The sequence below is a fragment of the Scyliorhinus canicula genome, chromosome 9 (assembly GCF_902713615.1).
Source record: "Scyliorhinus canicula chromosome 9, sScyCan1.1, whole genome shotgun sequence".
Taxonomy (NCBI): Eukaryota; Metazoa; Chordata; class Chondrichthyes; order Carcharhiniformes; family Scyliorhinidae; genus Scyliorhinus; species Scyliorhinus canicula.
In genome coordinates this window covers 98,923,530-98,937,449 of record NC_052154.1, presented here as the reverse complement: position 1 = coordinate 98,937,449, position 13,920 = coordinate 98,923,530, and the positions used below count along the sequence as shown (strand labels likewise).

Sequence of the window (13,920 nt, the reverse complement as noted above, 5' to 3'; positions counted from 1 at the left end):
ATTCTCAGCAATATCAGAAATTCGGCAAGCCACTGTGCTATCACTAAGTGGGATGCATTTCACTTTTTCAACGAACCTCTCATCTATGACCGTACGAACTATATCTAATGTTGCAGGGAGAATTAATCTCTCTGCTATAGTGTGGGGCATTTTCTCTTTAGTTACATGGAGTTTAGTTAAGCTACCATGTAAGAGGCTAATTGTACTTTCTCGTTCAATGTAATATTTCTGCTGAGGACTTCAGCCGACGATTTAAGTTCTCGTTTCATCCTTTGAAAAAAATCAAGAGGTTTGTCTGCGAACTCGCCATGCTTAGTCTTCAAATGCCTTTGAAGTTTTGAGGGTTTAAACTTTCATTTGCCAGCACTTCCCTGCATATAAGAACATAAGAACTAGGAGCAGGAGTAGGCCATCTGGCCCCTCGAGCCTGCTCCGCCATTCAGTGAGATCATGGCTGAATGAAATCAGGGTCGAGGAGTTGGGAGAAGGGGGTGCTTAACTCTCACGTCTTAGTCAACCCAATGAGGACCTGGCCCTGTGGCTGGTGTACAGAGAGAAGAAGGGCGAGCTGCGGGACCTGCAACTTATCTGGTTCCGCGGTGCGTCCGTGAGGTTGCGGATCCAGATCCTCATGGACATAGACTGCGGCTCCCCCTTCTGAACATAGAACATACAGTGCAGGAGGAGGCCGTTCGGCCCATCAAGTCTGCACCGACCCACTTAAGCCCTCACTTCCACCCTATCCCTGTAACCCAATAACCCCTAACCTTTTTGGTCACTAAAGGCAATTTATCATGGCCAATCCACCTAACCTGCACGTCTTTGGACTGTGGGAGGAAACAGGAGCGCCCGGAGGAAACCCACGCAGACACGGGGAGAACGTGCAGAGTCAGCACAGACAGTGACCCAGCGGGAATCGAACCTGGGACCCTGGCGCTGTGAAGCCACAGTGCTATCCGTGCTGCTCGCTGGAAAAAAACACATTAGGTCCATCAGAAGCTCCTTCAGGTGCTTGCCAACGACGGGTTCCTCGTCTTGGATCCGGAGGATGTCAGGCACAAACCCAAAGCTTCTACAGCGCTCTCTTTTCCCCGGATCCATTCAGCAAAGATCCTCCAGGGTGCCGGGAGGCTTGATGCCCCGAAAAGTCCGGATTAGCTGACTGGTGCCCTCAACGCCCTTTCCAGGGGCAAAACCCCAGGGCAAGGTGGGCTGACTGTGGAATTCTTCAGGGCATTCAGGGATGCCCTGGGAAGCTACTACGCTGGGTCTTGGGGACAGTATCTCAACAGGGGAGATGGCCCTCTTGTGATGCAGGACCACCATTATCCAGCTGCCAAAAAGGGTGGATCTCTGCCACCTTAAAAACTGGCCACGGGTCTTCCTCCTCAGCACGCACTGCAGGGTCTTCGCCAAAGTGATGAGTTTGCGCATTGGCGCCGTGCCGGACCACATGATCCACCCAGTCCTACACTGTCCCAGGACGAACAATCTACAACAACATCCATCTGGTCCAGGACTTGGTCCCCCATTCCCAGAGGGCTGGTGTTTCAAGCGCCTTCCTGTCTCTTAATCAGGAGAAGGCGTTCGACAGGATGGATCACGAATTTTTATTCAGGACTCAGCAGTCATTCGGATTTGGGTTGCATTTCGTCATCTGGATCCAAGTTCTGTACACTGCCGCAGAGTGTCTCATTGAGGTTAATGGGTCCCTGGCCGCGCCCCTTCATTTTTGTCTGGCCAACTCTATTCCATTCGCATGGAGCCTTTGCTGTGGGCTGCTGTTGCACACCTTTCTCCTCCTTCTTTGCCCGTTGCCCAGGCACACCATTATGTGCCTTGTTGCTGTCCAGCGACAGAGGTCACCTCTGGAGGTCCCTCTATGGTGGAGTCCTCCCCTCAATCTTGGGGACATGGGGCAGAGGGATGTTGCATGCAGCAGTACCATACAATTGGTGATTCATGGGACTCCAAGACGCCTGCCATTTTTCCGGCCTTGTGGAGTCCGTGGACCATGTCTGTGTTACATGTACTCCCTTTTTAGTTTACTCAAAAATCTTTTGTTGAAGTTTTGTTTGCTCTTCAGCACCACGCTCCTGATCTACGGGCACCTGGTGCGAGAGGGAGGGAACAGGTGGAGGACCTCCTCGTGAATCTGCTCCTGGGCCTGGCGAAGCTCTTCATTTATAGGTCCAGGCAGTGGTTGACCGCGGGGCCGTCTGACCAAATTGTCTGCTCCTCTTCCACGGCTATATTCGTGACCGGAGCCCATAGAAAGGGAGAATGCTGTGCCATAGGCACCATCGAAGCCTTCCATGCCCGGTGGCCACAGCAGGGTTTGAAGTGCTTTATTTCTCCTTTAATTACGCCCTCATTTGATGTTTTTAAGTTTCCGTTGATCTTTGTTACATTCAGGCAGTGCCCCTAACAGGAGCGGCCTTTTTTTGCTTTGTCGCCAAGTTGGTTTCCTTTCTTGTATTTGGTTGACTTCAAAAGAGTATCCAATCCACATAACCTGCAAATCCTTGGACAGTGGGATGAAACCGTGGGAGAAAACAGGAGCATCCGGAGGAAACCCACGCAAACACAGGGAGAAAGTGCAATGAAATCAAGTCCAATCAGCGGCACATCGACATATACTTGGTCAATTCTCCCAGCATCCTTTGCAGGACACCATTTTACTGGCCATTCAGCCACAGCAAACTCCACGCAGTCACCTCAAGGCCAGAAGTGAACCCAGGCCATTGGTGCTGGCAGGCAGCAGTGCTAGCCACTTTACCACCATGCTGCCCAATCATTGGATTCTGCTTATGCGGCTCCAGTGTTTTATGATGAATGTGACTGTCCACAGTGTACACCTTAGACTCAAGCCCATTGTTGGATGGAGAGGGATGAAATAGCAGCATTAAGTAAAGACATAGGGATTCTTGAGAATCATTCATACACTCTGATTGTATGTGTGCACCTTTCAGCAGCTGTGTGAACCCCATCAGTCACTTCCGAATTAAGAGCAGGAGTAGACCACTTGGTCCCTCGATCCTGCTCCACCATTTCGATAAGATCATGGCTAATCTGATTGTCACCTCCCATCTACCCTCCCCCCGATAATCTTTCACTCCTTGTTTCTCAATAATCTACCTACCTCTGCCATAAAAATATCAAAGACTCTGCTTCCACTGCCTTTTGAGGAAGAGATTTCCAAAGACACTCCAGCCTTTCATTTCATTTTCATTTCAGCCTCTGAAAGAAAAAAAATATCTCCTCATCGCTGTCATAAATGGGCGGTCCCTTATTTTTAAAGAGTGACCCCCCCCCCCAGTTCTGTCCAGAGAACTCTAAATCTTAATCCATAAGGATTTTCTGGTTGTAGTGATATAGGATTCTGTAATAACACTACAGCTGGACTGAAAACTGTCTAGTTAGATCATTGACCCGTCTTTCCGCTATCCAGTGGTCATTACTGCCACGCCCCAGTCAGTTATTACTAGGTGCATTAATGTTCAGGTACTGACCAACATAATGATACAAACATTTCGGTAAATTCATAGTTGCCTTTTGTGCTGTTGATGGACCGAGCTTGACTTCCATGTTTTTCTATTTCTATTATTGTAGATGGGTCCCAACGTTTGAAACGGTTGTTGAGTTTCGCTATTGGTGGACTGCTAGGGGATGTCTTTTTGCACCTGTTGCCTGAGGCATGGGCCTACACCTGTAATAGTAACCCAGGTAAGAAATAGATGGCGATGGACCTCACAACTTGTATTGTTGTAACATCAGGGCTACCAAAATACTCAAAATACTGTGAAGTTGATGAGCTCATCTTATTGGGAGGGCGCCGGGGGGGGGGTCCAGAGGATATGGTTCGTGGAGGTGTTGGACATCCCTGGAAAAATCTTAAATTGATTTCCATGTGACCCCCCCATTCAGAAAAGGGGGGCAGAATAAGCCCAGTAGCTATGCACAAGTTAGCCTGGTATAGGTGGGGAAAGCATGTGGCACTTAATGGGCAGTAGCAGCTAAGTGACAGAAAGTTGAGTGCGTTGGTGAATAGTTGTTTATAAGACTAGATGGAAATATGCAGTGGAGGTCTCCGGGGACTAGTATTAAAACTGCAACTCATTTTGATGGGGTGTAGAAACAGAAACTATTGATTTTCATACATGGCTCTTTGTGGTAGGGCAAGAGGATAAGACTCTAGGATCCTGGTCTTTATAAGTAGAGGCATAAAGTGCAAGAGCATTAAGCTAAACCTTTCTAAATCACAAATATTAGGAAGGACATGAAGGCCTCAGCTAGCAAAGGAAAAATAGCTAGAAAAGTGCTAGAAATGAGGGACTTCAGTTAAATTAAAACAACTTGATAAGCCCATATCGTTCTCAACGTAAAGAGGAATACAATCAGATTGAACACAGATGCTCAAAATGTTGAAAGGCTTTGATAAAGTGGATAGGGAGAAACTGTTCCCCTGGCAGAAGGGTTAATTACTGAGGGACACAAATTTAAGAAAATTGGCAAAAGAACCGGGTGACAAATAACAAATGGAGTATATGTTAATAAAACAGAAAATGCTGGATAAACACAGCAGGTCAGGCAGCATCTGTGGAGAGAAAAACTGAGTTAACATTTCAGATCTAAATGATCGAAATGATGGGATTTGTGTAGTGGCAGGCAGGGAGCTGAAAAACAACAGACAGTGGTGGGGATGGTTTAAGATGCAGGCGGTTGTTTACTAGCTAAAGTTGTTGAACTGAGTTTTGACTTCAGAAGGCTGCAGCCTAATTGGAAGATGAGGTGTTCTTCTTCCAGTTTACATTAGGCATCGCTGGAACATTGCAGCAGACCAAGGTCGGGCAGGAGAGCAAAGTGCTGATTGGAAATGACAGACAGTCAGAAGGTTGATGCCATGTTTGCAGATGGAGCAAAGGTTTTCCGTGAAGCATTTAGTCTTCCTGATGTAGAGGAGACTGCATTGGGAGCAGTGAATACAGTAAACTTGAAGGAGGTGCAAGTGAAATGTGCTTCACCTGAAAGGAGTGTTTAGGCCCTTGGACAGTGAGGAGGGAGGATGTAAAGGGACAGGTATTGCACCTTCTGTGATTGCAGGAGCAGGTGTCATGGGATGGTGAGGAAGGGCTGGAGGCAGGGCCGGCTCAAGGCACCGGCAACTCGGGCAGTCGCCCGGGGCGCCATGTGCTAGGGGGCGCCAGAGACTCGGGTCCCACGCATGCGCAGTTGGGCCGGTGCCAACCAGCGCATGCGCGGTGTCCGCACTCCCCCAGGGCCGCGCCCCCCCCCCCCCTCGGGTCCGCCCCCCCCCCCCCCCGCCCCCCCCCCCCCCCCCCCTCGGTCTGCTCCCCCCCCCACCCCCCCCCCCCCCTCGGGTCCGCCCCCCGCCCTGCCCCCCCCCCTCGGGTCCGCCCGCCCCCCCTCGGGTCCGCCCCCCCCCGCTCGGTCCGCTCCCCCCCTCGGTCTGCTCCCCCCCGCCCCCCCCCCCCTCGGGTCCGCCCCCTCTCGGCCCCCCCCCCCCAAGGGCGCCGAAGTTCAGCTTGCCCGGGGCGCCAGCAACCCTAGGGCCGGCGCTGGCTGGAGGCGATGGAGGAATGGACCAGAGTGCAACAGAGGGAGTGGTCTCTGTGGAATGCTGACAGAGGGTGGTAAGGGGAAGATGTAATCACAAAGATAAAAGCAAATTACTGCAGATAAGTTCATAAATTCATAAGATATAGGAGCAGAATTAGGCCATTCAGCCCATCGAGTCTGCTCCGCCATTCTATCATGACTGATGTGTTCCTCATCTGCTATCTACAATGTTACAAACCAAGAGCTGGATTGCAAAATCAGCCAGAGCATCTCCTCCCTAGAACATATGACCTAGGAGCAGGAGTAGGCAATTTACCCTCCCTCAATGTAATCATGGCTGATCCCATCCTGGCCTCAACTCCAATGTCCTGCCTGTTTTCCGAAACCTTCAACCCATTACCAATTAAAAATCTGTTCAACTCCTTAAATTTAGTCACTGACCCTGAATCCACCGCACTCTGGGTTAGCGAGTTCCACAGATTCACAACCCTTTGAGTAGTTTTTCCTCAAATCTGTTTTAAATTTGCTATCTCTAATTATGATTACCATCTCTCATTTTAGAATTCCCCACAAGAGGAAGCATCAGCTCCACGTCTACTTTATCCATACCTTTTAGAAGCTTGCATGCCTCAAGTATATCTCTCCTCATTCTGTTAAACTCTAGAGATTATAATAATAATCGCTTATTGTCACAAGTAGGCTTCAATTAAGTTACTGTGAAAAGCCCCTAGTTGCCACGTTCCGGCGCCTGTTCGGGGAGGCTGGAACGGGAATTGAACCCGCTCTGCGCTGCTGGTTTTGTTCTGCATTACAAGCCAGCTGTCCTAGCCCACTGTGCTAAACCAGCCCCTAGGTATAGACCTAAACGGTTCAATCTCTCCTCGTATGACAAACCCATCATTTCTGGAATCAATCTAGTGAACCTCCCCTGAACTGCCCACAATGCCACTACATCTTTCCTCAAATAAGAGGACCAAAACTGTATACAATACTCCAGGTGCAGTCTTACCAAAGCATTGTATAGTTGCAACAACACTTACTTACCCTTATGCTCAATTTCTTTTGCTATAAATGTCAAATGCAATAGATGCTGAAATCTAAAACAAAACAGAAAATACTGGATAATCTCAGCAGTCTGACAGCACCAGTGGAGAGAAAAAGGAGCTAATGTTTTGAGTTTGGATGGCCCTTTGTCAAAGGTCTGGAGACATGGAAATGTGGTCAAATTTGTCCTGTAGGGGGGAGGGGAGGGACGGTGGAGCTAAATAGGGGGCCAGCGATAGGTGGCGATTTGGGTGGCACGGTAGCCCAGTGTTAGTACTGTTGTTTCACAGCTCCAGGGTCCCAGGTTTGATTCCTGGCTGGGGTCGCTGTCTGTGCAGACTCTGCACATTCTCCCCCTGTCTGTGTGGATTTCCTCCGGGTTCCCCAGTTTCCTCCCACAGTCCAAAGATGTGCAGGTTAGGTGGATTGGTCGCGCTTAAAAGAAAAAAGAAATAGCCCTCAGTGCCCGGAAAGGTTAGGCGGGGTTACTGGGTTATGGCGATAGGGTGGAGGTGTGGGCTTAAGTAGGGTGCTCTTTCCAAGGGCCGGTGCAGACTCGATGGGCCGAATGACCTCATTTTGCACTGTAAATTCTATGATTGGCAAAGATGTCGAGGACAGAAGACAAAAGAAATGTAAATTGTGATGATTAAGGCTAAAAAGAGTGCTGATAGTGGCACATAAAGAGATTAGAATGTGTAAATGGCAGAACAAAGGTGAGCCATAGAATTTACAAAGGGCAACTAGGAACAGATGGCCCAAGTGGGGTGGGGGAAGTGGGGAGGAGGAACAATGGTGCGGGAAAACAGATCGATGGAAGAAATGAAAATAAATTGATAGAAATGAAAATGGGGGAAGGTGGAGGAAAGAGTTTACAGTCTGAAGTTGTTGAACTCCATGTTATGTCTGAAAGGCTGTAATGTACCTCATCGGAAGGTGAGATGCTGTTCCTCCAGTTTGTGCTGGGCTTCACTGGAACATTGCAGGAGGCCAAGGACACACATGTGGACATGGGAGCAGGACAGTGGGTTGAAATGGCAGCAACAGGAAGGTCTGGGTCCTGCTTGCAGATGGACCGGAGGTGTTCTACAAAGCAGTCACCCAATCTGAGTCTCCTCCAATATAGAGTAGACAGCATTGGGAGCAGTGAATGCAACAGACCAGATTGAAGGAGGTGCATGTGAAGCGCTGCTTTATGTGAAAAGAGTGTTTCGGACCCGAGATGGTGAACAGGGAGGAGGTAAAGGGGCAGGTGATGGGAAGGTGCCGGGGAAGAGGGTGAGGGTTGGGGTGATGTGGTGAACGGTTCCTGCAAAATGCTGACAGGGGAAGTGAGGGGGAGATTTGTTTGGCGGTGGAAACATGCTGGAGTTTGAGGAACTGACGGAGGATGATTCTTTGAATACGGAGGCTGGTGGGGTGAAAAGTGAGGAGAAGGGGGACCCTATCTGGCTTCTGAGGGGAGGAGAGGGGCTGGGGACAGCAGTACGAGACATGGGTTGGACACGGTTGAGAGCCCTGTTGACCACAGTGAGTAGGAAACAGTGATTAAGAAAAAGTGGTGAGGAGATGCTGGCGTTGGACTGGGGTGGGCACAGTAAGAAGTCTTACAACACCGGGTTAAAGTCCAACAGGTTTATTTGTGTAACCTACCTCTTCACTCGCATGATGAAGGCACTGCTCTCCGAAAGCTAGTGATTCCAAATAAACCTGTTTTCTTTTGTAAGAAAGAATGAAGGCACGTCAGCAGCACCATTTTCGAAAGTGGCATCATCAGAACAGATGCGATGGAGACGAAGGAACTGGGAGAATGGGATAGAGTGTGAAGAGCTGTAGTTGAGGTAGCTGTGGGTTTGTAATGAATATTAGTGGACAGTCTATCCCCAGAAATTGAAATAGAAAAGTCAAGGAAGGGAAGGGAAGTGTTGGAGATGGACCATTGGAGATGGTGATAGAGGGATGGAAATTGAAAACAAAATTTTTCCAGGTCCAGGCAGGAACATGAAGTGGCACTGAAACAGCATTCACTGTATCGATAAAAGAGTTGTGCGATGGGGCTGGAGTAGGACTGGAACAAGGAATTTCCACATACACATAAAGAGACAGGCATAACTGCGTGCGACCCATGCGGGTACCCATAGCTACATCTTGGGTTTGGAGGAAATGAGACATGTTAAAGGAGAAATTGTTGAGTGAGAGGCCAAGTTCAGCCAGACGAAGGATGTTGATGGATGGCGATTGTTCAGGCCTCTGTTCGAGGAAGAAGCGGAGAGCCCTCAGACCATCCTGGTGAGGAATGGAGGTATAGAGGGATTGGACATGCACGGTAAAGAGGAGGCAGTTAGGATTGGGGAACTGCCCCCCCCCCCACTACAGTATATAAATCTGACCCCATTTCCAGTTCTCTATTTATTCTCAAATAGTCACCCAGACTCAAAACGTTAGCTCCCTTTTCTTTCCACAGATGCTGTCAGACCTGCTGAGATTGTCCAGTATTATCTGTTCTTGTTTTGAGGGAAGATTTATTTAGTGGAGGCATCATGCTGGAGATGGTGGAAATGACGGAGGTTGATCCTTTGAATGTGGAGGCTAGAGGAGTCACAAGAGGGACCCTGTCATGGTTCTGGGAAGGAGGGGAAAGACAGAGGCGATGCGTTGGACTCGGTTGAGGAAAAAGGCAGTGATGTCAGAAACACTTTAGTTTCCTGGTCCTAACTGCCTATTCCTCGCTAAGGACGTCAAGTTTCTCTACACCTCCAGCCCCCACCAGGAGGGTCCCGGGGCTTTCCTCTTCTTCCTTTAGCGGAAGCACAAATAATTCCCATCCAGCATTACTCTCCTCTGTCTGGCTGAACTTGTTCCGTCACTAAATAATTTCTCCTGAAACCTGTTTTGCTTCCTACAGATAAAAGGGGTGGATGGGCCTGCCATTTTGCAGGGAATGTCCTTGTTCCAGTATCACTCAGGCCCTCTCTCACAGCTCTCCCTCCATTACACTGATGACTATATCAGTGTCACTACATGTTTCTCTTTGAAACTTGAAAGACAGATTTTGCTTCCACTTTCCACCCCTCTATCACCTTCACATGGTCTAACTCTGCCACTTCCCTTCCTTGACCTCCTGGTCTCCATCTCTGACTATAAACTGACCACCAAAATCCTTTACAAACCCACCGACTCCCACAGTTATTACAGCTCCTCACGCCCTCTCCCTGTAAGGAGTCCATCCCATTCTCTTTGTTTCTCCACCTCTGCTGCAACTGTTCTGATGATACCACCTTCTAAAACAGTCTTTCTGACATGTCTGCCTTTTTCCTCAACAGAGGTTCCCCCGACAGCACACTCAACCGTGTCTGATCCATCTCCTGCACTTCTGCCCTCACCCCTTCCTCTCCCTGCCAGAACCATGACGGTCCCTCTTGTCACCCCTCTGGCCTCCACATTCAAAGGATCATCCTCCACCATTTCCGCCACTAAATGCATCTTCCCCACACCACCCTCCAGCATTACACAAAGACCACTCCCTACCTGGCACCCTGGTGTATTCCTCCATCACCCCCAACCCTTCATCCTCTTCCCATGGCACCTTTCCTTGTAATCACAAAAGGTGAATACCTGTCCCTTTACCACCTCCCTCCTCACTGTCCAAGGGCCAAACACTCTTTCAGGTGAAGCAGCATTTTACCTGTTTCTCCTTCAATTTGGTTCACTATTCGCTGCTCCCAATGCCGTCCCCTCTACATCAGGGAGACTAAACTAAGACTGGGTGATCACTTCGTGGAACATCTTTGTCCAATCCACAAGCATTACCCCAATCTTCCTGTCACTTGCCATTTTGACTCAGCACCTTGCCCACATGCCCATCCTTTCGGCTTGCTGCAGTGCCCCAGTGATATCCAATGCAAACTGTAAGAACAACATCTTCCAATTAGGCACATTACAGCCTTCTGGAGTCAACATTGAGTTCAACAACTTTAGACAGTAAATTACTGCCTCCATCTTAAACAATCCCACCCCACACACACACACTTTGGTAGTTTGTTGCCTTTGTTTTTCAACCTTCTTCTGACCATTTGTCATTTCAACTCAGCACCTTGCTTGACCCGTTCTTGGCCTGCTGCAATGTTCCAGTGCTGCTTAATGTAAACTGGAAGAACAACACCTCATCTTCCAATTAGGCTGCAGCCTTCTGGAGTCAACACTGGGCTCAACAACTTTAGATAGTAAACAACCGCCTGCATCTTAAACCATCCCTCCTCTCACCCCCCCCCCCCCCCCCCCCCCCACACACACACACACACACACACACTTTTGTAGTTTGTCTATTGTTTTTCAGCTCCCTGCCTGCCACTACAGAATCCCACCCCTCCCCCTATTGCCCACCTATTCCTGGCTGCTCAGTTGCTCCCATAAACACGTTCTGCTATCTCACCCTTTGCCACCATTAGCATTCTTCATTCCTTAATGGCACCATTAATACTCCCCTTTGACGTTGGGGCAAATTTCATCATTTCTCCTTTGCCCTGACCTCTCCCTGGTCCTCTATTCTGCCCCATCTCCTTTGTCCCCTTTCCAACTGTATAAATCTGTACCTTTCGAGCTTGCTTCAGTTTTATAGAAGGGTCATTTAGATTTGAAACGTTGACTCTATTTCTCTCGCCACATGCTGCTAGAACTGCTGAGTTTATCAAACATTTTCTGTTTTTATTTGTGATTTCCAACATTAGCAGTATTTTTCTTTTTTATTTATATGCATTGTGTTATGATTTGAAATAATGTGCCTGAAAAGGCGATGGAAGCAAATTACACGTAACTTTCAAAAGGGATTTGGATAGACATTTGAAAAGGAAAATTTGCAGCATTGTGGCAAAACAGCAGGTAGTGGAACTAACTGGTTAGCGCATTCAAGTAGATGGCCCAAATGCTCCTCTTCCTCTATGCTTTAAGACTCTGTGATTTCAGTATGAAAACATGTATGTCGAATGGTAAATGAGCATGGGGTTCCTGGTTTGTCTTGAACCCAGCTGGTTCATCCTTTCAGGGAAGATAACCTGGCATCATCATCTGGCCGGGCCTACATGTGGCTCAGGCCCTCAGCAATGTGATTGCTGTCCTGTAGTCAGCAAGCTGCCCAGTTGTATCAAAAGATGACAGAGGGTTACCGATTACCCTTTCAGGCTAACTAGGGAAAGGCAATCAGTGCCAGCCATACCAGGGTTGCTTATATCCTGAAGATGAATTTTTTTTTTAAGTGCTTGAGGTCTCAAACCAGGTGCACATTCAAAGTTACACATTTGAACCTGAGGAAGTAAAAATGCACCTGATGCAATCTGTTTGTCAACCGATTCTTGCTTGGCAGAGTTTGTCAGTCCCCCACTTCTTCTCTGTGTCTCTAACCATTTTCTGTTTGCGTAGATGGAAGTCACAGTCGTAAACAGCAGAGGAAGTTGGGCTTGTGGGTAATTGTCGGATTGCTTGCATTCTTCATTTTGGAGAAAGTATTCCCAGATAAAGATGAAGATACAGAATATCATAAAGTAAGTTAATCCAGTAGCATACAAAGTAGAGATACAAAATAACTACCTGCAAAATATCGAAGAAAAATTTGATTCAGCAAACCAGTCCCTTCCACACCTTATCAGCAATTAACCTCCTTCCACAGCGCTTATAAATTCTTATCATTTGATACAGAGAATACAGGAAGTAGTTTGTGTTGGTTAGTGATCCAGAGGAGGGAGTTTGAGGAAAAGCAGGCATGTTGAGGAACTTTAGCTTGACAGGCAATGATTTTAGCTGTTGCTTCCAAGCCTTTCCTACTCTACAAGAACAAAATGGATGTGTATTTCTCTTGGAGGCAGTGACCTCTGCTATAATACAGTGCCACAGGAGTTGACAATCTACAGGGTCGTATCTAAGTGGCTATTCGATACAAAGCATATTGCCGATTTTTGTCAGCGCAGCTCCTTCCTCTGGTGAATGGAGAGGTATGATCCAGAAACATTTATATAGACAAAGTTAGAGATTCACCTGAGGAAGGAGTCTTCACGTCCTCCCCCTGTGTGCGTGGGTTTCCTCCGGGTGCTCCGGTTTCCTCCTACAGTCCAAAGATGTGCGGGTTAGGTGGATTGGCCATGCTAAATTGCCCGTAGTGTCCTAATAAAAGTAAGGATAAGGGGGGGTTGTTGGGTTACGGGTATAGGGTGGATACGTGGGTTTGAGTAGGGTGATCATGGCTCGGCACAACATTAAGGGCCGAAGGGCCTGTTCTGTGCTGTACTGTTCTATGTTCTAAGGAGCTGCGCTCCGAAAGCTCGTGTTTGAAACAAACCTGTTGGACTTCAACCTGGTGTTGTAAGACTACTTTATTGAATGGCAGAACAGACTCAATGGGCCAAATGGTTTACTTCTTCTTCTACACCTATGGTCTACCCCGTTTCTCACCCTTATGCCTTCCCCAGTCCCCCCACCCACCCCCAATCAGTCACACACACACACAGGCGCACTGACTTCAAAAAATGTTTTCGATTTGCTTTCCAGCAGAGGCCTGTCAGTTTTCAGGACCCTGGCTGATTTCATTCATGGATATTGATTCCTGTTAGCTCAGTAATATTGATATATTGGCAAGTTCAGCACATACCACAGATGAATGTTGGATCTCCAGATCTGTCTGTTTCTACTATAAATTGTTTTTATAGCAGAATTGTACTTTTAACAGTACAAATGGAGAATGATGAGTTGAGTCTTGCACAAGTGGCTGAATTGATTGATTTTGGAATATTTTGCCGTGGTTGCTTGCCTCCTCTCTGAATTTCTTTCGAGGAAGTCCCCAATTTTCTGAGCCTGATTGCTTGCTGATTCATTCTGTTTTAACAATGCTGTCCGACTGAGCTACTAATCTAGAAACCATTGCTGGTGACGTTTATTTTGTGGGATTTATGGACTGAGATGCAAGCCAAATGCAAGTAGCTGTTGAAGTTCCAGTTCAACCAAACAAAATGCTCATGTAATTGCAGCAGGCATCTCGAAGAGTCACCCTTCAAATCCCAAGAAGAAGAAACAGAGACGCAGTAAAACATTAGGCTTTCAAGATATGTTTTACACCCTGTCACATGTACTTGAAATACATCACTTGCAGACCCATTGATCAACCCTGATCTCTTTTGTATAGGGACAGCATCTTAAAATCAGTAACCTCGGCACCAAGCCGATGCTGGATTTTGGATCATGCCAGTTTGTGGGTAGGGTGATTCAGATCGGGCAGCTAATCAATTATTATTTTCTTAGTATAGACTTTTC

At 47.7% G+C, this 13,920-nt stretch overlaps 1 protein-coding gene across 1 annotated transcript in view; it reads left to right on the top strand.

Moving 5' to 3' along the window:
- slc39a13 (solute carrier family 39 member 13) overlaps positions 1–13,920 on the top strand; it is a 101,164-nt gene that overhangs the window by 39,749 nt on the left and 47,495 nt on the right. Inside the window, exons 3-4 of the mRNA XM_038807326.1 lie at positions 3,613–3,726; positions 12,040–12,161. Of these exons, the coding sequence (XP_038663254.1) occupies positions 3,613–3,726; positions 12,040–12,161 (236 nt within the window). The remainder of the gene's footprint in view (positions 1–3,612; positions 3,727–12,039; positions 12,162–13,920) is intronic.